The sequence below is a fragment of the Miniopterus natalensis genome, chromosome X (assembly GCF_054644295.1).
Source record: "Miniopterus natalensis isolate mMinNat1 chromosome X, mMinNat1.hap1, whole genome shotgun sequence".
In the NCBI taxonomy this organism is placed as follows: domain Eukaryota; kingdom Metazoa; phylum Chordata; class Mammalia; order Chiroptera; family Miniopteridae; genus Miniopterus; species Miniopterus natalensis.
The window spans coordinates 54,307,077-54,332,746 of NC_142103.1; the positions used below are offsets into that span (position 1 = coordinate 54,307,077).

The 25,670-nt window shown below is 43.0% G+C and overlaps 1 protein-coding gene across 1 annotated transcript in view; it reads left to right on the top strand.

The window, feature by feature from the left end:
* The window catches only part of MSN (moesin), a 75,415-nt gene that overhangs the window by 36,597 nt on the left and 13,148 nt on the right, over window positions 1-25,670 (top strand). The window contains exons 2-4 of the mRNA XM_087813540.1: window positions 10,068-10,151; window positions 23,777-23,872; window positions 25,037-25,311. Coding sequence (XP_087669666.1) covers window positions 10,068-10,151; window positions 23,777-23,872; window positions 25,037-25,311 — 455 coding nt within the window. The remainder of the gene's footprint in view (window positions 1-10,067; window positions 10,152-23,776; window positions 23,873-25,036; window positions 25,312-25,670) is intronic.

Consider the following 25,670-nt stretch of genomic DNA (forward strand, 5'->3'; position numbering starts at 1 on the left):
TATTTCTCTGGAATTCAGTGTCTTTTGCAGTATATTGCATAATTTGAATCAAATGATCTAGGAGGTCCTTTCAGATCTGACAGTTTGGGATTCTAGACTGTTTTTTCTCTTGGAGAATAAAGGTGAGAAGTTCAGAAGGGTGTTATTCCGGAGGCGCCAGACTAGAGTCTAGGATGAGTGGATTGAAATCTTGAGGAAGTTTAAAGAGGAGGAATGGCTGTGCTGAGGAGGTAGTGGGGGCAGTCCTTGTGCCTAGAAAGGAGAGATGAACTGGGTGGAGGGTAGGGCAGGGAATGTTGTTTGCCTCTGGGGTATGGTTTGGATGATCTGATTTTGAAAGTAAGTCCTGGAATTAGATACAAATGATGAGGACCTAGTTTCCTTCCTGACCTTCAAGTGTTGCGAGGAAGAGTGGGAACCTACCTCCGTCTGAGATTAAGCAAAAGGCTGTGCAATTGCCCAGCTGGTGTTGCTCAGTCGTTGAGCATTGACCCATGAACCAAGAGGTCACTGTTTCAATTCCTGGTCAGGACACATGCCCAGGTTTTGGGCTCTATCCCCAGTACGGGGTGTGCAAGTGACAGCCGATCCATGGTTCTCTCTCATTAGTGTTTCTCTCTATCCTTCCCCCTCCCTCTCTCTCTAAAATCAATAAAAACATATATTTTTTTAAAAAAAGCCATGCAATTAAGGTTGGGTTAAGGGGGAAGCTATGGCTTGCTAAGGTTCTCACTGTTTCTGACTTTTACAGCTTTGGCCTCTGCCCTGAGGTCTTCACCCACAATGACAAGGTAGTTATGATCTCATTGCTAAGAGAGGTTAGTTATGTTTGGGGTCACTCCATTAAATACATGGCATCTGAGGAAGTAATACTCAGTCTCCAACATGCCTTTGTCTCCAAGTTGAAATGGTTCTCGGAGAGCTTTTGGAGGGGAGGACTGGGCTAAAGCAAGTGAAAGGCGACCCTTGTCTCCTATGCCCTTTGTAGCAGTTGGGGTGGTTGAATATATTACTGACCCATTAAGGTATGGGTGTACATTGGATTGGGTGTGGTTCTCTTGTTTTAGAAACTACTGGGAAAAGGCACAGGCTAGGATGAATTAACCCCAGGCAGGTCTTGCTAGTTGTAAGGGTCTGGAAATGTGTAGGAAGAGGTCAGAACAGATAACTGTTGTACCAGGTTCCACTTCCAAGTCAAAAGGAAGAGGCTGAGTTGCTGGGAAGTGAGTCATTGGAGGAGGGGGAAAGGGAGGGGAAGGGAGAGAATGTCTCCTAGGCTAGATATTCAAAGCAACCCTTGTTTCTCCCCTATGGAAAACAGCTGCTTGGAGCAGTACCTTTATCCCAAGAGGCAAGACAGACCAGGCCTTGCCCTACCCCAGTTCTGTTAGCAGGAAACAGTGGGTGCTGGAGCCTAAATAATTGGTATAGGCATTTCAGATGACACTGTGGTGACTACTCTCTTTCCAGTGAAGAGATTGAAGTTTTAGGATTGCCCTGGTTGGGCTGCTCCTGCCTCTGGACTCCCTCCTCCACTTACCTTGGCTTTCTCCATACCAGCAGTTCCACTGAAAGCCCAGAGCTGGTGGACCCTCAGGGAGAATGGGGAGGTGGCAGATGGGGGCAGTAATGAGGTCATTGAGCTCAGATCCAACTGGGCTGACTCATAAGCTCTGCTCTAGCAAGGGGGCCTTCCCAAGCAGTGCTTCCCAGATGTGCCAGCCTTCCTATGTCAGAGTATTTGGGCCTTGGCCAGCATAGCTGCCAAAGCAGTATCTGAAGACAGCAGTGGAATCCACATGACCAGAGAGGTGGGTATAGTCATGGAAGGAGCTCCAGGAATGTCCAGAGGACCCATCTTCACTACTTGCTGGCTGAGTAAATGTGGCTTCAGTGATGTTAAGTGAGACAGTGAGTGATGGGGCTTGACATATAGTTGGTATTCAGTAAATGTTCATTTTCATCCTGTCACCTGCCTCTATGTCTTCAGTTTTCCTCGCCCATGAAGTGACACCAGTAATGCCAATTCTCTCTTACAGGTCCATGCTTCAGGCAGGTTACTTGTGATTATTCAGCTCCTCCTCTCCTTTCTCCTCTGTATTGCCCAAACTCTTCTCCAGGAAAGAGCCATCCTGATGTTCAGTGACATGGGGCAAGTGAGGGGAAACATTGCCCTGACCTTTTCACTGTGGCCTGGCTACTGCTCAGCTGGGTGTTCCTAGCTTTAGGGAAAGAGAGGGTCCATTATTTGAAGCTGTCCAGGCCCATTGACTAAAGTACTCCAGCTGCTGCAGCCAAGGCAGAGGTAGCATCTGGCCAGATATTTTTGTTTCTCAGGTCAGCCAACTGGGGACACAGAAGAGATCCCAGTTTGTTGAGAGCTTTGGATGGCAAATCACTGGGACGGACTTGTTAGTCCAGTGAAGAGCTTGATGTGGGAACTGTCTTTGTTCAATTGTTCAATAAATTACAGTGTATTTATTGTTTTGGGGCTGGGGGTGGGAGGGCTAGTTGTGTTTGAGAGAGTGACACCCCACCATGACCATACCCAGACTTTTTTTGGTTTTGTTCCTTAAACACTAATGTTCTCCAGAGACAGTCTTTAACCTTAGTCTATGGCTAGCAGGGACAGGCTTAGGCAGGGATTACGTTCTCTTCTGGGGACTATCTTCAAACGCTACCCCACCAAGTCCAGCTCCTCTACTCTTACTAAGCTGAGGGACTGCTGAAAGCTTCTGCTGACTTCAGAGGCTTTATTTTCAGGTTTTTGCCTCCCAAACTAGACCACCCTATTCTTGAGATTGCAGAGGCCAGACCCAAAAGGTTAGTAGGTAGCCACTAGGGTGAGCATCCAGTGGGCCCTGTGTGGCCTGCAGCTCATCTTACACACTTGGGTCTCAGATTAGTCTAAGGGAGAACAAGGGATCTTCTTTGATCAAGCCTTCTGCCCTATCTATCACCTTCAGGCTCCAGTTATGTTATTACCCTCACTCCCTTTACCTCTGACACACAGAAAACTGGGGAGCACAGACCCATGACACTGTCCTAATGACTCATATTTTCTTTTGAGTTAAGTGGTGGCAAGAATTGAAGTCCCTTTGTGTTTATGTTTGCTTTTCTTTCTGTTTTTTGTTTTGTTGTTGTTGTAAGTTTATTTGTCTCCACAGTGAAATTCAGGAAACTTCAGGCTGCTCTCCCTGGAAAAACAGCCACAATGGAATGGCAGAAACCCTGAGCAGGGATTCTGGGGAAGCAGGTTCCAGTTTGGTTTCAGCTGGACATCTTCAGATTTAGTTCTTTACTGAGAAATTTAGAAGAGCCCTTGTTCTGAGGGAGGACAGTGGACAACACTAACCTCTCTGACATGCTTATTCCTAACCTAGGCTGTGTCCTTTTCTATCAATTGATTTATTTAAGAAATATTTGTTTTTATTGTTATTAATCAATTAATTTATTATTCAATTATAATTGACCTTCAATATTATATTAGATTCAGGTGTACAGAAGTGGTTAGACGTTAATGTAACTTACAGGTGAACCCCCCAATAAGTCTAGTACCCACCTGGCACCATACATACAATTATTATAATACAGTTATTACAGTATTATTGACCTTATTCCCTATGTTGTATTTTACATCCGTATGTCTGTTTCATAACTGCCAATTTGTACCTCTTAATCCCTTTTCTTTAACAAATATTTGAATTCAATATTTGGGCCTATAGGCTAAGCCCTGAAGATGCTAAATTGACAATACCTGTGATTGACATGATATGCAAGAGACACTGGCTTATTTCCTTTGAAAAACATCTTCCCAATAATGTGAATAAAAGGGAACTCCCAGGCTGTGGAATGAGGCCCTAGAGTCCCATCCCTTTCCTCAGTTTTCTCCCTGGGTGCTTTCTTCCAAAAAGTCTTGTTCAGATTTGGCCCCACCCTGCTCAGAACCTCCAGGCTGGCTGGCCACTGGTAACAGAATCAAGGCCAAGCTTTCTAGCATAGCCTTTAAGGCCCTCCACCTACTTACCTTCCCAGTTTCTTGCCTACTCTTCACTCTGCTGGCCTTATTCACCCTGGAGTAGGCCTGTATGCTTGCTTCTAAGCAGGCCATCTGCATCTCTGTCTCCTCTGAGCCATCACACATTTCTACCTAGGACACTTGGTTGCTGTTACCCCCATTTCCACAGTCCCTCCTTTTCAGAATCCAGCTTATCCTTAGAGACCAGTGCAAATACCACTGAACTGTGGTATTTTATTTCCACAAAAGGTTTTTTCTGTTCCACTACAGCACTTCTTAGGGTGTCTCTCTTTTATATTACAGTTTTTTGTTATTCAATAGTGCCTTGGGGTCAGGAACTGGTCCTACATCTCTACTCTAACCCATAGTTCCTTAAACATAATGTTCCATTAATACTGGGTAACTGAAATTTATAGGAAGCTCCTCAACCTGGGGTCCTTGGGTCTCCATGGGATCCATGGATATACTTTGAAGTGTGAAGGATACACTTGGATAGAAGAAAATTACATATTTGTTTTCACTAACCTCTTCTTTTAGCCCTTCTTTCAATTAAGAATGTAGGCCAAAAAAGTAGTAATGGCAATATCTGTGACTTTGTCACCAATGGAAATCAAAGGTACTTTTATGTCACAATTTAGTTATTGTAGATTTCTCAAAATATGCTCACCACAAAGTTGAAATTACAGCAGTAATAACTAATAAGGCCCAGTGCTAGGTAATTACTTAAAATTATAATAAAGCACACACTAAATTTTGATAACTATTTCAATACAATTGGCTTCTTTCTATCTACTTTATTTCATGTATTTACAAATATTCTGAGAAGGGATCCATAGACTTCACCAAACTGCTCAAAAGGGTCCATGTCACAGAAAAGGTCAAGATGTAAAATGTTCCCACTTCTGAATCTGTATATTATGCTATATCTGTATCTTATAGCCCCTTGCTTGGTACTATTCACTTAGTCAACATCTTGTGTGTACACAGAGTCTTGGGTATTGGAACGGTAACTCTAAGACAGAAACTTTGAGGTAAGAATGAAGTCCAATGTACTAAAATACCCACTGTCCCATTTCCGCTTTTTCCTATTCCCTCAGTCATTGTTGTTTTGAGGTCTCTCCTGACACAGCTCAAGGGTGATTTGAGGCTAGATATTGCGGCCAAATTCCAGCACATTGGGCCTCATTTTGCCTACCTTATGAGGTCCTGTTCTCTGGAGGTCACTGGATTGGCAGGAAGCCTAGGGTAACACCAAGTCTAGGTGGGTAACCTTGCCCATTGCCTCCCTCTGGGGTACTTGCCTTACTTGTTCTTGCCTTCAGGGCCTTCCTGTCCCATTGTCAATCCTAAAATAGATTTCCTCCCTGACTCCCTAGTGAGATTTTATTTACAAAGTTGCTCCCCAGGCCTGGTCCTCATTCAAATTGTTTAGCTAGCAAAATGACTGTCTGGCCTCCTCTTCCCCGGTAACTGACCCCTGTGCTCAGGAAAGGCCCAGAGGTGTCAAAGACTGATAAGGCTTAATATGTTACCCATTCCATGGGGATTTGCATATTTGACAATTCTATTTTTAGTCTCTCTTCCCCCGAATAGTATAAGTAGTATGTCAGCATCGTAGAACATGTAGAACACTCATAAGATCACCATCCCAAAACTAAGCCTAACAAACACTCGGACATGATTCCAGCCATCTCTCTGTGCATAGCGTTTACAAAATTGAGTTCATGCAATCTTGGTGCTTACTCTTCCTCATTTAACATTACTGAAGTATTTCTCTGGGCATGAAATACTCTTCATAAACATTTTATATGATCATATAACAAATACTATCTTGTGTCTGTACCATATAGATTACTTAAGTAAACTGTACGATAATTTAAAAAAATCTTTGTTTTTTTAAAAATTTATCTGTATTGTTGAAAGTATTACAGATGTCCTCTTTTTTCCTCATTGACCCCTTCTATCCCCCCCTGCCCCCCCCAAGGCCTTCACCACACTATTGTCTGTGTCCATAGGTCATGCATATATAAATATAAGTTATTTGGTTAATTTCTTCCCAAATTTGGTTATTTGATTAACCCACGCACCCCTGACATCCCTCAGAAAATGATCAGTCTGTCCCATGCTTCCATGTCTCTGGATCTATTTTGTTCATCAGTTTATTACGTTCATTATATTCCACATATAAGTGAGATCATGTGATACTTGTCTTTCTCTGAATGGCTTATTTCACTCAGCACAATACTTTCCAGGTCCCTCCATGCTGTCTTAAAGGATAAAGGATCCTTCTTTTTTATAGCTGTGTAGTATTCCATAGTGTAAATGTCCCACAGCTTTTTTATCTACTCACCTACTGATGGGCATTGGGCTGTTTCCAGATCTTAGCTATTGTAAATTGCACTGCTATGGACAAAGGGGTGCAAATATTCTTTCTGATTTGTGTTTCAGGTTTCTTAGGATATATCCCTAGAAGTGGGATCACTGGATCAAATGGCAGTTCCATAAATCCATCTGATGTAGTGTGTCATTTAGAGTCACTGTTTCCTTGTTGAGTTTTTGTTTGGAAGATCTATCCAGTGAAGTCAGTGGGGTGCTGAATTGCCTACTATGACTGTATTCCTGTCGACCTCTCCCTTAAAGTCCTCCAGAAGTTTTTTTTATATATTTAGATGCTCCTATATTGGGTGCATATATGTCTACCAGGGTTATATCCTGTTGTTGGATCGATTCCTTTAGGATTGTGTAGTGACCTTTCTTGTATTTTATTATAGCCTTCATTTTGAAGTCTGTTTTGTCAGATATGAGTATTGCTATCCCACCCTTTTGTTTTTGTTTCCATTTGCATGGAAATTTTTTCCATCCCTTCACTCTCATCCTGTGTGAGACTTTTGTTCTGAGTTTGGTCTCTTGTAGACAATATATATTTGGATCATGTTTTCCAATTCATTCAGCTACCCTATGTCTTTTGATTGGAGCATTTTATCCATTTACATGTAAGGTTAAAATTGATAGGTATTTATTGCCATTTTAATTCTTTATGCCTATGTTTCTCTCTATTTCTTATTACAGCAGTCCCTTTAACATTCCTTGCATTGCTGGTTTGGTGCTCATAAACTCCTTTAGCCTTTTTTTGGTGGGGGGGGGAGGGGGAAGCTGTTTATTTTACCATCTATTTTGAATGATAGCTTTGCTGGATAGAGTAGTCTTGGTTTCAGATCCTTGCTTTTCATTGCTTTGAGTACTTCATGCTCAATTCCCTTCTGGCCTGTAGAGTTTCTAATGAGAAATCAGCTGACAGCCTTATGGGAACTCATTTATAGGTAATAGATTGCTTTTCTCTTGTTGCCTTGAAGACTCTCTCTTTGTCTTGAATTTTTGGCATTTTAATTATGTAACTGTGTGTGGTCCTCTGGGTTCTTCTTGGTTGGGACTCTCTGTGCCTCTTGAACTTGTGTGACTTTTTCCTTGACCAGGTTAGGGAAGTTTTCTGCCATTATTTCTTCCAACAGGTTCTCTATCTCTTGCTTATTCTTTTCCCCTTCTGGCATTCCTATGATGGGAATATTGTTACATTTCATGTTGTCCTACAGCTCCCTTAAGCTGTCCTGCTTTTAAATTGTTTTTTTCTTTTTCGTTCTCTGAGTGCTTTTTTACTACCTGTCTTCTAATTTACTGATCCTATCCTCGACTTCCTGTAATCTGCTGTTAATCTCTTCTAATGTATTCTTTATTTCTGCTGTTATTCTTAATTTCCTTCATACTTTCCATATAGTTTCTCATGCTGTTGAACATCCTTACAATCAGTATTTTGAATTCTATATCTGATAGATTGCTTACCTCCATTTCATTGATCTCTTCTTCTGGAGAATTCTCTTCTTTAATTTGGGGCTTGTTTTTTGTCTCTCCATTTTGGCTGCCTGTTTGGGTTTGTTTCTATACATTAGGTAGATTTTCTAGGACTCAGTCTTTCTGGTTGGTCTCTGGTGCAGGTCAATGTCAGACATTGTTTGTTGCTGGCCTTGAGTACCCTGTTTGGAGCCTTCAGCAACTCCCAGCTTGTGGATCCCTGTGTTGAGGCCAGATGTGTTTGGAAAGGAAAAAGATGTGCACCTAGGTCTGCTTTTCCAAGCCCCAGGTCCTGAAGCCAACCAGGCAAAGACTCATACCATCCAGAGATCCGCCTTTGCCTGCAGGCTGATTGACTTCAGACTTTTAATGAGCCTCAGGCTCCAGACCACAGACAGGCATAAACTCGACAGGGTGGGGCAGTTGCTTCCCCCACCCCAGGCAAAAGCTGCCAAGATGGCTAAGGTCTGCCTGAAAAAGATGTCCTCTGCAGTCTGGGGCAATGACTCAGCACAGGAATCCCAGTTCTCTCCTCAGAGCCCCCGACACTGGATTCTCCTCACGCAGCTCTAGTCCACTCTTCTCTCCCTCTGCCAAGGTGTGTGGTTGCAAAAGAAACCTTGTGCATTGGCCCTTTAAGAGGGTGCCTGCATTTTTAGGCCTATCTCCCTGGTGGACAGAAACACTCCTTGCTGCTATTTGCAGCCAGATGTTATGTGGGCACCTTAGTTCTGGTGCTCTTGGCTGGGGAGCCCAGCTTGAGGTTTAGACCCCAGAGTTCTCAGTGGGAACCTCCACAGCTGAGATGTCCATCCAGACCTTCAGCTGCTGCCTGTGGGAGCCCAGCCGGCTCTCTTGTGCCTCTGCACTTCCTCCCAGTCTCTCTGTGGCCTCCACTTTTTCTCCTTGGTTATGAGGGTGCTCTCCAGCTAGTCTTCAGTTGATTAATCAGGTTGTTTTTCTATATTTTAGTTGTAATTCCAGTTTGGTGCTAGGAGAGTCAGTGTCGCTTCCATTTAATCTGCCACCATTTTGGAATTTCCCTGAATTCTTTTAATGGGATACATTTTATATTTTTATGTAAGAGGTGTTTAGCATATTGGTTTAAATTCATGGTTTGGACTTAGATCAAACCATGTCTTTCTCTCTAGTAATATGACTTTAGACAAATATCTACTTCTTCACCCTCAGTGTGGAGATGATACTCTCTACTTCACAGGGTGATTGTTGATACTAAATTGGGTGGTATATATGAAGTGCATACTGACTAGTAAGTCTCCATACATGAAAGTTTCTGCTTATTGTTGCTGTTACTACTATTATCACCTGAAAACTACCAAGTTTTCAATCAGAGGAACAAATCTGTACTAATGAAATTTCAGCTATTAGTGACTTGGGCTAGGGGATCTGTTCACTATGAAAGCCTGTGTGTGGCTACCTATTCTTTGGTTTTGCTTTGTTTTTTAATCTGGGCTTCTCTCTGTTCCTTTTCCCTCTGCTGACTTTGCTTTGGTAGCGCCTCTATGATACCCACACCTACTTCTGCTGAGGCTTCTTTCCTGTCTTGTACCTAAGGACACCAATGAGACATAAATATAAGAAATGTTAACAATGCAATTTAGTATATAGAACAATAGACGTCAGTACCAAAATGGTCCTTGGATATCATCTAGTGTAATTGACTGACCTCCACCCCCATTCCTGTCCTAGAAGAGATGAGGGTAACTAAGGTCCAGGAAGGGAATAAGACGTATCCAAGGTTGGAACCCAATGTTCTTTATCCTGTCCTTAATTTGGCTTTGCAATGACCAGTGCTTCAGATAATCCAGGCTGTAAATCAGAAGTGTAAAGAGGACTCTGCGGACTTGGGGCGGGCTAGGATGGGTGGGGAAGGCTTCCTGAAAGAAATACTGTCAGCACTTGCTTCCTCTTTATGGTAAGCTGATTTTCATTCATTTTCTCCATGGTAAGCATTGCTTTGTTACTGTGGGTTTTTTTAACCTTTAGTAGTAAGCTGGTTGTAAGAAAGGGCTGGGCTATTATTTGTTTGCTCTAATATTCTCCTTCCCTTGCCACTAGTATCTAATTTGCTCAGGTTCTTATCACTTGGTTCCCTCTTCTGTGGTTGAACAGAGACACTTGTCTCAGCCTATGCTGAGCATCGACCCAGACAACTAACTTGCCTCCTTTGATCGTATCCTAGATCAATGTACGTGTGACCACCATGGATGCAGAACTGGAGTTTGCCATTCAGCCCAACACCACCGGCAAGCAGTTGTTTGACCAGGTAAGGGACACACTTGTTGCCCATAAGCCTCTTTTACTTCTCCCAATTGCTTCCACCACAGTACCTGCTTCTTGGGAATTTCTTTTCCTACTCTTGCCTCTAAGATAGGTCAAGACAAAGGCTGACCTGAGCCTTAATAAAAAAATAAAAAGGCAAAGTTTAACTTTGGCACCTGGCTGGGCATGGCTCAGTGGTTGAGCATTGACCTAGGATCCAGGAGATCACGGTTTGATTCCCGGTCAGGGCATATGCCTTGGTTGCGGCTTGATCCCCAGTTGGAGGCTTGCAGGAGGCAGCCGATCAGTGACAACTCTCTCATCATTGATGTTTCAACTCTCTCTCTCTCCTTTCCTCTCTCTGAAATCAATAAAGATATATTTTAAAAATAAATACAGACAAAAGGATGGCGGCGTAGGTAACCTCAGTACCCCCCACCTCCCACAACCACGTCAAAATTACAACTAAAATACAGAACCACCATCACTCAGAACCTCCTGAAATCTAGCTGAACAGAAGCCCTACAAGGAGGGAACTGAAGGAGCAACGAGACCAGTAGGAGGGGTAGAGATGAGGGCGGATCAGGGCTGAATCCCACAGACATGGCCACGGTCCCATACCCAGGTGCCGCAGTTTAAAACCTGGAGGGACATCTCAGCAGTGGAGGTTTCCTGGAGCAGTGAGGGGTCCCAGGCCCACAACAGGCCCCCCAGCCCAGGGTTCTGGGGCCAGGAAGAGAAGTCCCCACAACTTCGGGCTGTGAAAACCAGCGGGGACTGGAGCTGAGGGACATGGAAGCTGTGGGAGTCCCAGGCAGCTCCTGTTAAAGGGCCAGCACACAGAGTCACTTAGAGGCACTCCCTCTGAGCTCCAGCGCTGAGCAGCAGTTTTAAAAGAACCTGGGACATTCGGGGAGGAACTACCTTGCCTGAAATCAGGGAGAGGTGGAGGAGCAGTTTTCTCACAGATAGAAGAGCTGACAGAGGCCATTGCTCCTTTGGTGTGCCCTCCCCTCACAAAGCCAGCAGGCAGGCACCATATTTGAATCTCCAGCACCTGACTCACACTTTTAGCCCTACCCTGGTGCTTCCCCGAGGCCCTGCCCCTCCCTGCTTGCAAGCTCATCCAAGCCATTTCCAGTGGCTTTTCTATGCCAGTGGCTTCTCTAGCTTCATGCTTAGGGCTTTCCTAAAATTTCTCAAACAAGCAGCAGCTGGCCTCAGCATGCCCCATATGTATTCATAAGTGGCCCCAGGCCTGGGACTAGTGGCAGCCAGCATTGGTTCATAGCTTGGCCTCTCCTGGACACCTCCAAGCCCAGCACAAGTAGCAGGCAACTACGGTTTGCTGTGTAGCTCATGCTTGGTGGCTCTGGGCAAGGCACACGCAGAGGCTGACTTTGCACCTCCCAGGAGGCTCCAGAGACTGCACCCGGTGGTCAGACTTGGCCATGATGGATTAAACCCTACCACATCCATGAGTGACACACTCAAGGGGTGTACTCTGTGAATGCTAATGCTCTACTGAAGTAAATCCTGCTCTACAGGGGTATCTCCAGCACAGCAGCTGTTTGGCTGTAGTTGCAGCTGGTCCTCATAGCTGATTGGCCTGGTGGTCAGTTCCACCCAGTGATGCCAACAGCAACCAAGGTTCAACCACAACGGGACAGTGCACACAGTCACACAGGGGCACCCCTAGATGGCCCAGCTCAGGTGACTAGGGAGGCTCAGCCACTGGACCCTACAGGACAACTACTACACAAAGCCACTCTACAAATTCCAGGAGACATAGCAGCTGTACCCAATACAGAGAAACAAACACCTGGAAGCAGCCAAAATGTAGAGATAAAGAAACATGTCACAAAGGAAAGAAGAGAATAAATCTCCGGAAAAGCAACTAAATGAAATAGAGACAAGCAAGCTACTAGGTACAGAGTTCAGAATAATGGTAATAAGGATGCTCAAGGATCTTACTAAGACTATTAAGGAAACTAGTGAGCTCATCAATGACATAATAAAGTACCAATCAGAAATGAAGGCTATACAGACTGAAATGAAGAATAATTTACAGGGAATCAACAGTTGAGTAGAGGATGCTGAGAATCAAATCAGCAATTTGGAATGTGAGGAAAAAAACATCGAACCAGAAGAGCAAAAAGAAAAATGTCCAGAAATATGAAGATAAGGTAAGGAGTCTTTGGGATAACTTCAGGCTTCCTAATATTCACATTATAGGGGTGCCAGAAGAAGAAAGAGAGCAAGAAAAAATAATTACAGAAAACTTCCCCTACCCAGGGAAAGAAATAGACTTACAAGTCCAGGAAGCACAGAGGGTTCCGAACAAGAGGAACCCAAAGAGGCCCACACCAAGACACATAATAATTTAAATGCCAAAAGTTAAAGCCGAAGAGAGAATCTTAAAAGCAGCAAGAGAAAATAGTTAGTTACCTACAAGGGAGCACCCATACGACTGTCAGCTGATTTCTCAACAGAAACTTTGCAGGTCAGAAGGGAGTGGCAAGAAATTTTCAAAGTGATGAAAAGCAAGAACCTACAACTAAGATTACTCTACCCAGCAAAGCTATCATTTAGAACTGAAGGTCAGATAAAGAGCTTCACAGATAAGAAAAAGCTAAAGGAGTTCATCACCACCTGACCAGTACTACATGAAATGTTGAAGGGTCTTCTTTAAGAACCTAACGAACAAAAGAATCCAACAAACTAAATAGATCCAGAGATGTAGAAGCATGCAACAGATGGTCATATTTCATAGGGAAGAGGGAAGTGGGTGGAGGGTGGGAAAAGATTAACCAAAGAAGTTATATGCATATGTGCCTAACCCAAGGACAGAGACAATAATGGAGTGAAGGCCTGGGGAGGGGGTGGGAGCAAGGTGGAGGGGATCAGTGGGGGGAAAAAATGATATACTTGTAATACTTTCAACAATAAAGATAAATTAAAAATAAAATAAATAAAATTTTTAAAAGTTTAACTTTGGCTACCTTGGATGGCTCTGATTAATTCTATCCTTGATCATGAACATGGCAGAACAGAGAAGCAAGTGGGGTGTTATTCTGTGTTAGATGCTCTAAAAACTAGGGGAGAGTGTTTTTTGGGGGGGTACTGGGTGAAATAGGTGAAGGGATGAAGAAGTAGAAATTGGTAGTTACAAAATAGTCACAGGATTGTAAATCACAGCATAAGGAACAGAGTCAATAATATTGTTGTAACTATGTGTGGTGCCAGGTGGGTACTTGAAATATCAGGGGAACATTTTGTAAATTATATGACTGTCTAACCACTATGTTGTACACCTGAAACTAATACCAAATAATATTGAATGTAAACTATAATTGAAAAATAAATTAAGAAAATAAATATGTTAGCACATGGTGCCTTTCTCTCAACTCTGAAAAATGTAAGTGATCTCTTCTCCATTTTAATGATGAGGCTCAGAAATTAAATAACTTAATTGCATCCAGCTGGTATCTGGCTGGGATTTACACCCCACATTGTTGTCACTGCATCATATGGCTTCTGTCACATTTTCTTTGTTGTTGTTTTCTAGTACACAGAAACTAACTTATTGTCCCTGAAGTTGTATGCTCTATGTACATTTCCCTCAAAGGATTATTACAACTTAGGACACCCTTGAAGATGATGAATACAATAGGAGGGTGTTTCATGTCCTGTAGTCATGCCATGAAGGTGATATTGATGTGGTTATTCCTGTCTCCAACCCAAGAGGTATCCCTTCACTGCAAATCATTATTATCATAAGGAATGTGCTATATAATAGCCAGGTGGGGGCCACAGAATCTTTCAGCATTCAAATAAGTCTCCAGGGGCCAAGGGAATGTCCCATCTGTGACCAGACTTTCAGGAGTGAAAAGTGGTTCCCATTTCCAGTGGCTGGGATTCCTCCAGATAGGCTATTCCTTTTTCCCACTAGCCTCTGGTAAGGTGGGGGCCTGACATTGTCCAGGATGTTAGGACCACACATTACCTTGATGGGTTTTCCAGGCACTCTTGCTTCCCTTTCTTCTTTGCCCTCAAAGTCCCTCTACAGTCTGAGAACTTCCCTAGAGTTGGGAATGGGAAGGAAGAAAGACAAAATAGGTTATATTTAAATGAGATAATTCTATTTCTATGAATACTTCTGACTGGTGGGGAGAAAGACAAGGAGAGGATGGCAATGTGAAAAGGCTGTTTTCTATCCAGATCTCCTTTAAAAGGAAGGAAGGAATGACTAGAAATCTGAAGAAAACTTGGTTGGGCATGCCCCTCTAAGTCCCTGACGTCACACGGTAGACTGAGAAAATTGTTTATGGCTAACACAGATAAGACATGTTTGTCCAGGGCTTACTGTGTGCCAGGTACTGTGACAGGCACTTTGTGTACCATATCATTTGACTATCACAAAGCCCTTGAGTATAGAAATTAGTACTGGCCCCATTTTACAGATGAGGGAACAGAATATTTATTTTCCTAGCTAGGCCTTGTGAAAATTTTGAACCTCTCCTGGTTGGTATTTTCATCCAAAAACAAAGTTGGTCTAATACTTAACTCAGGCTTTTTGAGGTTATGAAAGAGTATATTATTTATATCTCACTTGTTACCCAAAAAACTTGTTATAGTGTTTTATAATGATAAACAAAATTCAAAAGGATAAATTAGAAATAGGTGAAAATGACAATAAGAAAATACAAATAGGGATGCAAACATTTTAAAAAAATTTTTATTGATTGATTTTAGAGGGAGGGAGGGAGAGAGAGAAGGAGGAGGAGGAAGAGGAGGAGGAAAAAAGGAAGAGAGAAGGAAGAAAGAAGAAAGAAGAGGAGAAGGAGGAGGAGAGGAAGAAGAAGAGAGACAGATTGATTTGTTCTTCCACTTATTTATGCATTCATTGGTTGATTCTTGTATGTGCCCTTACCGAGGATCAAACCTGCAACCTTGGTGTGTTGGGACAACGCTCTAACTAGCTGATCTACCCAGTCAGGGCCAAGAAGCAAGTGTTATGTGAAGCATCCAGCATTTAGTAAAGATATAATAAATGATAGCTTCCAAATGCCATCCTACTTCTTGTCTTGTTAATTACATTGAGTTGAGAGATAGGCTTGAAGATCCTCTGAGTGTCTAACTTTGAATTTAGCTGGAACTTGCTTCTTCTCTGGAGTTTGTTTTGTTTTGAATAGTGAAGGGTAATCATTAATACTTAATTTGTGAAAGTATAAACTAATCAGAGGAACTGTAGTAAACATACATTTACTACAATTAAAGTAATATACTGACATTCACATAGCTCAAAGTGATTACAGTGCTAGTCTGGAATGACTAAATGCATATTGATTATATTAAGGCTTTGCATTCTCTGTTTGTATGCAGGTTTTCTATTGGAGAGCTTTTAAAGGAACAGCCTGGTGAAATTGAAAGGGCACTGGATAGAAAGTTAGAAATATTGGGCCCTAGGGCTGGCTGTACTGCTAATTCTTTTTAAAATATATATATATCTTTATTGATTTCAGAGAGAGGAAAGGAGAGGGAGAGAGAGAGAGATAGAAACATCAATGATGGGAGAGTCATTGATTGGGCCCACAACCGGGGCATATGCCCCGACCGGGAATCGAACCCCGATTGCCTGGATCCTAGGTCGACACTCAACCACTGAGCCACGCCCAACCGGGCCTGTACTGCTAATTCTTTTGATACCTTACACAAACCTTTTCCTTCTTTGGGCCTCAGCTTACCCATCTGTACAATGTCTAACTGATCTCTCAAGTCTGGTTATCTTTCAAAAATTTATCTCCAGCATTTGTTTCTGTATTCCATATCTCTTTCCCATTTCTAACCCACTGTTTGGAGTTCATATGACTCCTTTCTGTAACAGGGAAATGCCTCACTTGAGTAGGGATAGCAGTTGGCATATGTGTGGGGGAGGGGAAGCTACCATGATGGGGAACATTTCCTCTTCGACAGGCTTCTTAATGTCTCTAGGACAAAAGGGAGAAAGTGTCCATACGCTATAAAAGCTGTTTAGCCCTTTGCTTCAGAAAGCAATATCATTCTCGCCTGGCCGGGCGTGGCTCAGCGGTTGAGCGTTGACCTAGGATCCAGGCGATCAGGGTTTGATTCCTGGTCAGGGCACATGCCCAGGTTGTGGGCTCGATCAATGACTCATCATTGATGTTTCTATCTCTCTCTCTCCCTCTCCTTTCCTCTCTCTGACATCAATAAAGATATATTTAAAAAAGAAAAAAAAAGAAAGCAATATCATTCTGGACAGCAGCTATAGAGGGGAGAGTATTAGCTAGTGTGGATTTTATGGTGCAGCTGGAAACCAGAGGCTTCTTCAGACTTTACTCAGACTCCTATCCAGAGCCTTGGTTTTACACCCTACCCCTCTCAAACCTACCCTAGCTGCCCTCAACACTGGGGACTTTGTTCATTTGCATTGGAGGGGGATAGCTGTAGAGGGTGAAGAAGGCATAATTTAGAGCCTAGGGCAGGAAAGTCCTTGAACAAAGAAGTTTATTAATTTTAGAAGGCCACAAGGCCTAGTAATTCTTCATTAGTGTTGGTTTGGTCTACGTACTGTGGGTGTGGTTCTGAGGGAAGCCCAGATGGTAAGGACCCCTGGCCAGATTGGTATGCTAGTTCTGAAAGCTATTACTTCCCAAAAATAGCCAATGCGAGACTTGAATCTTTCATATTGGTTGAAGAAAGGAAAGGCAGAAAACCAGGAAGTTCATGACTTTCCATTTCGAAGATCAGTGTTGTTTTAAGAAATAATCATTTATTGAGCACCTATTATGGAGTATCCCTGGCTATGTGCTTTAATTCTCACAATGATCCTTCCTATGATAAGTAAAAAACCACTATGTCATTTAGTCAGTAAGTTGTGATATGGAGTTCCAAAAATAAAGCTTTGACTGCAATACTATGCTTTTCCCCACTGCACTACTCTGCTTAGGGTAAATGAGGCTGTTTGGCTTGGAGAACACTCAAGAGGAGATGGTGTTTTGTGTTGGGGTCTCTGAGGGGCTGCCATAGGAAGGAGGGAGCAGTCATTCTGTGAGATCAGAAGGAACCCCATAGGTGAAAACTACAGGGAAACTCTGGCTGGTGTGACTCAGTTGGTTGGAGCTTTGTCCCATAAACCAAAAAGTGGTGGGTTCGATTTCCTGTCAGGGCACATACCCAGATTGCAGTTTCCATCCTTGGTCAGGGTGCATGTGGAAGGCAACTGATTGATGTTTCTCTCTCACATTTCTCTCTCTCTCTCTCTCTCTCTCTCTCTCTCTCTCTCTCTCTCTTTCTCTCTCTTTCTCTTTCTCTCTCTCTCTTTCTCTTACCCCCTCTTGTCCCTCCCTATCTCTAAAATCTTTAAAAAAATCTACAGGGAAAAAGATTTGAACTCAGAGAAAGAATTGAGCGTCTGGCACTTTTGGGGTCAAGGCAAGTCTACAGGAATCCACAGAAGTATGTGTTCACAGAAGTAAAGCTGTTGGGGGATATAATCTCTTTCCCCTAAATTGATGAGGCATAAAGGAGGAAGTTCATTCTGTCTGGCCTTTGAGACTATCATTCAGGGAGACCCTCCCTGTGGAACTGGGCCTAGGAGGAAGGAGCTGGATTCCTTGGGAGGAGTTGACAAAAGCTCTGGGGCCATCCTGGAACCAAGCAATTATCTGCCTGATGACCAGAGAGGAAGCCAACTGGAGAGGAAGCACCCTTGTTGGTACCAGCAAAAAATAACGGGCAATTGTGGGAAGCCATAGCTTGAGGAGGCCCAAGGACTGGTTGGAAATGGAATTGAGGCCCATAGTTCCTCCACTTTACCTTTGTTTCTTCTTATGAGTGTGCTCACAGGCAAGGAGGGGAGAGAATACGTTTTACAACAGCGTTGTGTCACTACCCTCTACTTCTAAAGCCTGGGGTTCTTCAGATGGTTCTTGATTTCCTAGGTGACACTACGGGGCAGTGCCGCCACCATAAATTTCACTTTGAAAAACCTCTTCTTGGCTGCTTCCCAGCCAGGGGCTGTAGCTCTACCTCTAATCTAACTTTACCTGCCCCCTTCCCTCAAGATTTTGAGCTCTTAAAAAGAGGTGAAATCTCAGAGCATCCATTCATTCATCTATTTATTGATTGATGGTCTACTGTGTCTCAGGGAGGATTTCTAGATCCATCAAACACCATCTCTACCCTTAAGGAAAGTACATGCAACTCTCCTCCCACATAGAATGAAATAAACACCTTTGAGGCTCAGGTTGTATATAGAGGTGGTGTATTGAACATGAGACTTGGTGTTGGTCTTGGGTTCAAATTCTGTCCCTCCATTTCAGTGATTTTTCAACCTTTTTTATCTCATGGCACACATTCGCTAATTATTAAAATGCTGTGGCACACCAAAAAAATATACTATATTTTTTTGCCAGTCTGACAGAAAAGAGGCATAGTTTTACTTCATTCACACTGCACGGCTATTGTATTGGCTGTTGTCTTTTTTTAAATTTGGCAATCTAAGGGAAAAAAGGTCAGTGCCCCTGACCAAATAGTCAGGTAGTACATGTTTTAAAAATTCTTGCAGCACAATGGTTGAAAATTGCTGCTCTATTTAGCTGTGTGAACTTGGATGGCTCATTTAACCCCTTAGGATTTTGTTTTCCTCAGTAAAATGGTAATCACACTAATCTCAGAGGTTTTTGTGGTTTTATTTAATCCCCAAATAAGTAAAGTTCCTGGTGCATAGCAGGAATTCTAATGTTGGTTATTCTTATTAAGGGCTAAATAAGTAGGTGGATATTTCCCTGGAAATTCAGATAAGGCAGCCATGAAATCAGGTAGCTTTTCTGCCTCAATAAAGTCCTTAAGATTTATGAACTCTGCATTGAAGAGAGCAGCCCTTTCTTTTCCTTGCATTTTATTTTATGAAATAGTTGATATCTATTACTATAATTGTAGTGTCTGTCTTATAGATGATGAACTGAGGCTTAGCGAGGGAAAAAGACCTGTTTAAGGTCAGATAGCTAGGAAGTAGTATGGTGCCTTGAATCAAGCCATATACCATTTCCAGTTTCCCGGTGCCTTTTGTCAGCTGTGTTCTCTGTGACCTTCCTCTTCTTTGCCTGTTCCCATTGTGAGGGGAGGAAATTTGGTACCTAAACTTGAACTCTTGCTGAATGTGTTCTGTGCTATAGAGCAGGTGGCCCCTTGAGCACAGGCAGTGTGGAGTAGTAGAAGTAGCAATGGTAGCAGCCCCTCCTGGAACTTTACAGTTGTACATTGATTTGCTTTTAGATGGGAGCCTGATGTAACTGCTGCCAAGCCTATAATAGGATCTCATTGGGACTCAGGTGTTTTGGCATTGACTCAGTTTTGTGCATAATTCCTCTTGAGGCTTCAACTTTGCTTTCTGATCCTGTTCTGGGCTCCTGAAGTGGCTGATTATATCACTAGTTTATTTACTCAGATAGATGCATTGGGTATATAGGGAGGAGGTACTCAGGGCTTCAGAAAGGGGACCTGATCGCCCCTTTCCTCCACAGACCTCAAGTATAGGCAGCCTTCACATGCAAAAGTGAGGCAAAAGGGGGTTCTTTCTTATATCCAAATGCTTCTGGTAATTAGGGAGGATTTTCTCTTCCCCTCACTGAGTACCAGTTTTCCAGTTTATGCTGCTTGAAACCTAAAGTGCTCCAGAGTCTTTTTTTTTTTTTGGATTTATATTGTGGAGCTGAATAGAATCCACAGCCCATGTCTTACAAACTGAAGTCCTAGTCCTTCTAAGGTGTATATGGAAGGTTCTAGGAAGTACACACTGCTGTGGGATGAATGGGATCTAGAATCTGGGAATACCAATTTTCCTTGTAGATGTTATTTATTTCATTATTAAAACATAGTTATTTAAACAGTAGAATGTAAAATTTACACAAATGATTAAAACTAAACCTGAGGCTTCAAAGAAATTCTGGCTTGTAGCCATCTACTTGTATCACCCTCCCTGCCCCCATGCTCCCTCCTTGCGGACCCTGGGTATATACATCCATTATTTTAATGCTGCTTAAGAATTTATTGCATGGCATCTTTGAGAAATACTAGCTCGTGCCAGATGAGCTGGCAGTCTGGGGTCAAAAGGAGTCAAGAAAGAATTTTTTCCTCAGGGGTGGAGCCATTTCTCAGAGCAGAAGGGTAGGATCCTAGTCACAGATATTGTTCCTGAAACCAGAATCTAGATACGTTCTCTCCCATTAGAAAATAAGGTTTCTCTTTCCTCTGGAGTGGGTGTCTCACTTGGAAGCAAAACTGGAAGCAAGCAAATCTTGGCCTCATTTCCAAGTTTTAAGATTTCCTTATAGCCTGGGGTACAGGGATCATCTCTTTTATCCTTTGTTATTTTTTCAGTCTCAATTCTGATTTCAGACCATATTCTCTCTCTCCCCTTCACACACACACCCTTACTTCCTCACTTTGGAACTTCAGTAGGCTAAGAAACATTGCTCATCAACTCTCCAAGTGCTGGAGCCTAAGGAAGTGGAAAATTTATATGCATCTGATTTCTCTATGTTTATAAGAGAAGACACAGTGCTTAGAGAGATTAAAATTCTCTACTGATTCCGAAATCTATTTTTTATAGCACTTTAGCTATTACTTCATAGAACTTTTCCTCAAAGATACTGCAGATCCTGGAACTATTTTGGCACCCATAATCTGCCTCTCATCACACTTTTACCCATCTCACTAATGAACCAGACAACTTGGTGCAAAAAGAAGCTAAAGAGTTCACTCCTTGGACCTCTGGGACTGGTTGTGTAGTCTGTGCTTGCTGCACTCCTTTTTAGTTCTGAGGTCCCTGAGCTTCTACAGTGGGGCTGTTGACACAGGCAAAGACCAGTTGTTGCTCTACCAGCTCTGTTCCCAGTCTGCTCCTCCCCCCCCCCCCCCACCTAGTATCCTGGCCCTATTTGTTGATCTTCAGCATCTTTGGTGGGTTTCTTTCTCTCCTGGGGCTGAATTGTTCCTTGGAACTTACTTCTTCTCACTGATTGTATCTGAACACACTATTCTGCAACCCTGGAGAAAAGCATTAGAACTGTTAATCGTTCCCTATCTTATACCTAGGGTGAGATAAGAGGTGCTTTAAACAATCTTTCTTGTCTACACACTATCCCTCTATCTTCTGCAAAAAAAATAGCCAATAGCCCATTTCATTATATGAACATTTTGTATTCTCTATCTAAAACCGGCTGGCAATTCTTACTGCTTATTGACTTAGACTCAGGGACTCACCTTGCCATTGAATCCTGGAAGTCTTTTGATCTTTCCTCATACCCCCACCCCCAATTTATCTTTTCTAAACATGTTCTTAGTTACCTAGTTGAATCCTGGGAAGTCTTTTTAATTTTTCCTCATATACCTCTACCCCCAATTTATCTTTTCTAAACATGTTCCTAGTTACATGTTCCTAGTCAGCAAGAGGTAGATGGGAAATGGGATTGTATTTCTTAGTCATTTACAAAAACCTAATTAAAAGAATGATAAAGCTCAAGAGAAGAAAAAGGTCATTTAAGCCATACCACTTGTAGTAGATGGGAAGCAGGATAGATGGAGAAGCTGAGGCCGGAGAGGGAAATGTGCTGCCTTAATCACACACAGCAAAGTGGAGAGAGAAGTGAGACTTTCAGGTTTCCTGATACCTGATTTAAGATGTGAAAGGTAAGGTCATCACCCTCTACTGCCCCAGTGAGCAGCAAAGGTTGATGGGGCATTGAAGGTTGATGGCTTGGGAATATGACTTCTCCCCAAAGTGGTTGCTGACTGAACCTAGTGGGAAAGCCAGAAACCATATCTAGATGAAGGTGGTCAAATTTCATTATCTGGCTAGGATATCTGGACTAAAAGAGAAACAAAGCAGTTAGTCACTTGAGAATCCTAGGGCTCCTAAGTTCCTATGAGCCTTTGGCACTAGGAGAAAGCATACTAGAGAAGAAACGGTACAGGTTTTGGAGTCATACACATCAGGATTCTCATCTAGGCTCTATGGTTTTAGAAAGATGGCCTCTCTAAACCCCAGCTTTTTCATTTATAAAATGGAGATAATAGCTATATCAGAGTTTTTTAGTGTTCAGTACTTGGCACATAATAGGTAATTAATACATATGAGCTACTTTTTTCCTTGGGGCTTCTGAAGCTCTAGATTGTAAGCTCTGAGAGTGACTGTGGGGCCTGGCAATGGATGCATAGTAGAAACTTTGTGGATACAGTGGAGGGGTGTGTGTGTGGGGAGGGGGAGGGTTTTGAGGGGAGATAGTGATTTCTTCACAGGGAAGGACATCAGCAACACTGTGCCCTTGTTCCCTCTATCTCCAAGTAAATTTCTTCATCTCACCCCTCCACCTCTACTGCCTCTCACCCTTCCCCTGCCCCCACCAAAAAAATAAAAGATAAAGAAGACTGCCTGGTGCCAGCATGACCTCATTAGGATGTGGCTCAGCTTCATTGCCTTCATCCTCAGTGATAGGCATGCTGGGGTGCAGCTGCCAGCCAGAGCCATTAACATGCTAATGTCAGGAACTGGAAAACAGATCCCATCTGTCTTCTGGCTGACCTCCCTTTCCTTCCCACTGCTCAGCCAAGAGGCCCAGAACAGCAGGGGGCTCCTCAGCTACTACACTGAGGTACTCACCCTGTTTCCACCCTCATTCCCACTCTTTTTTTTTTTTTTTAAATATATCTTTATTGACTTCAGAGAGAGGAAAGGAGAGGGGGTGAGAGAGAGACAGAAACATCAATGATGAGAGAGTCACTGGGGATCGAGCCCGCAACCCGGGCATGCGCCCTGACTGGGAATACAACCTCAATCTCCTGGATCCTAGGTCGATACTCAACTGCTGAGCCACGCCCGGCCAGGCTCCACTCTTAAACTGTGTGAATGGTAACAGAAATCATGACTTGGCTCTAATCAGTGTTACAAAGAAGCATCTCACCCCCCAGACACAGCACAGCTTTTGAGTGTATAGATACTACAGTCCCTACACTGTCTCCTCAAACATTCTTGGGGCATTGTAAATGGAACTCATTCTGAAGGGTGTGGGCATTATTCTTAGTTGCTAAAGATAGAAGAGCAATGCAGGGGAACAAGATGCAGGAGTTAAGCCAACAATGCCTACCTTCAGTTTTTAATCCATCCTGGGAGTGGGAAGCTGCATGGCATAATAGAGGGAGGGAAATGATAGCACTAGATTTGAATAGGTTTGGAGTCAAACAGATTTGGCTCTGCCACTGACTGAACGTTTACTTTTCTGAACTTTACTGTCACTATCTGTAAAATGGGCCTAATTGCAATTATGTCATAGGGCTCTTGTGAAAATTAAAGGAGATAATAGATACAAAGTTATTGGTGTATGGTAGTGCTCATAAGTAATAGATGCATTCCCTACCTCAGAAGTACTTTGTGCAAAGAGATGCTGACATCACTTCTTGACTGCTGCTCAAGTGTATTTTCTTGCCAGACCCTGGGCACCTTATGTCCTCTAAGGTTAGGGACCAAGTGGGCTCGACTTCTGTGTTCTCTGTGTCTGGTACAGGCTAGGCATTCAATCAGTGGTTGTTTTGTGTTTTCTCTTTCAGGTGGTGAAAACTATTGGCCTGAGGGAAGTTTGGTTCTTTGGTCTGCAATACCAGGACACTAAGGGTTTCTCCACTTGGCTGAAACTCAATAAGAAGGTAACTGCTTACACCACTCTTGGGTTTGGAATTCATTCCTTTTCCAGATCTTGCTGGAGGGAAGGGGTAACATATGCTAGCTGGAAAATCTAGGACATCTAGGTCTGTGTTTTTCACCGGGTAGTCTGTTGACCACTCTATCAGAATAAGGGTTGAGGACTCAGCCAAGGTAAAGCTCTTGTTCTTTTTCCACTTTGACTTCTCACAGCAAGAATCGCCAGGGTCCAAGGAGGAAGGTATCTTTCCCTTCCAACTGGGAGCTCTGTCTTGAACTTTGACTTGTTTTTAGACCATAATTATTAGTGGTTCTTCAGGAGAAGATTGGTATCCTTTTTTTGTTTTCAAAGTCAAGGGCTTTAGGAGATTTGTTAAAAAGAAAGTCACATACTCTTGAACTGGAATCTCAGAGGTCTCATAACCTTATCTCTCCCTCAACCTGTTAACTGATGCCTGAATTCTATATAGATGTTCTTTCTTCGTTTTCTATATCAATTGATCTCCAAATGGGATGATCTGAGTATAGGTCCCTTCAAGCTCTCCACCTCCAAGTAGCATCTCTGCAGGAACATGGTAGTCCTTCACCTCAATATCCTCAAATAGTCTGCCTTTGTCCTTGGAGGTCTCCATTCTCTCTTGTGGCTTGTTTCTCTGATTGTGTCTAGGGGATAGGTCTCAACTTCTGCTGGCAGTGTCTTGTTTTCCCAAAGATTGGAAACTTTTGCTGGACAACCGTGGAACCTTTAAGAGCCAATTTCAGGTTTTAAAAGGCAGACTAGTTTGTTCTCTTACCCAATTCCCAGGCCTTAGTCATGCACCCTGGTCTTTGCTAATTTATGGAGTTGGGAAAGCCTTAAAAGAGGAGCTTTCTTAGGCTTCCCCTTAGAATTTGCAGGCATTTGGATATATTGTCAGATGGTGGTAGCTTTGGGGCTTATGACCATCTTCATTTCAGGAAAAAATCCCCATCAGAAAACAATTGTGGATATGGGATTGGGTACTCAATAAAAATAATGTGTTTCTCTTCCGAATTACCAGGAGAGATGCCCCCTGGCTCTTCAGGGTTACCCAAATTTATGACCTTTCAGTGTCTTCTCCTCATCCTACAGCCACTCTCTGACCCCAAAGTCTATTTTCTGAGAGCCCATAAATCCTTGCTGCTCCCAGGTGACTGCCCAGGATGTGCGGAAGGAAAGTCCCCTGCTCTTCAAGTTCCGGGCTAAGTTCTACCCTGAGGATGTATCTGAGGAGTTGATCCAGGATATCACACAGCGCCTGTTCTTCCTGCAAGTGAAGGAGGGCATTCTCAATGATGATATTTACTGCCCACCTGAGACTGCTGTGCTGCTGGCATCCTATGCTGTCCAGTCCAAGTATGGCGACTTCAATAAGGAAGTCCACAAGTCAGGCTACTTGGCAGGAGACAAGTTGCTTCCACAGAGGTAAGGTTGTGTCTGGCTGTTTGCCCTAGCCAGAGGAACCATGGCCCAAGGCTGACCAATTTGTATTACACAGGGGCTGTCAGATCTGTTTCTCCCCACTAGGGTCTGTCTGAATGTTATGGTAGTCAGAGAGACATATTTGCATATGGTACCATACCCTGTTGCTGTTTCCCAGGCTCTCAAAATAAAAAGCTCCACCCTATCTGTTTGCCTGATTACAGAACTTCATTACCTGAATACAGGTTCTTATATTGAGAACTAGAGATAGATTGATTTTCTGTTCTCCCTGATTCCACTTTTTCTCAATTCTTTTCACTAATTTAGACCTCTTATAACAGAGGTTCACAGGGGGAGAGAGA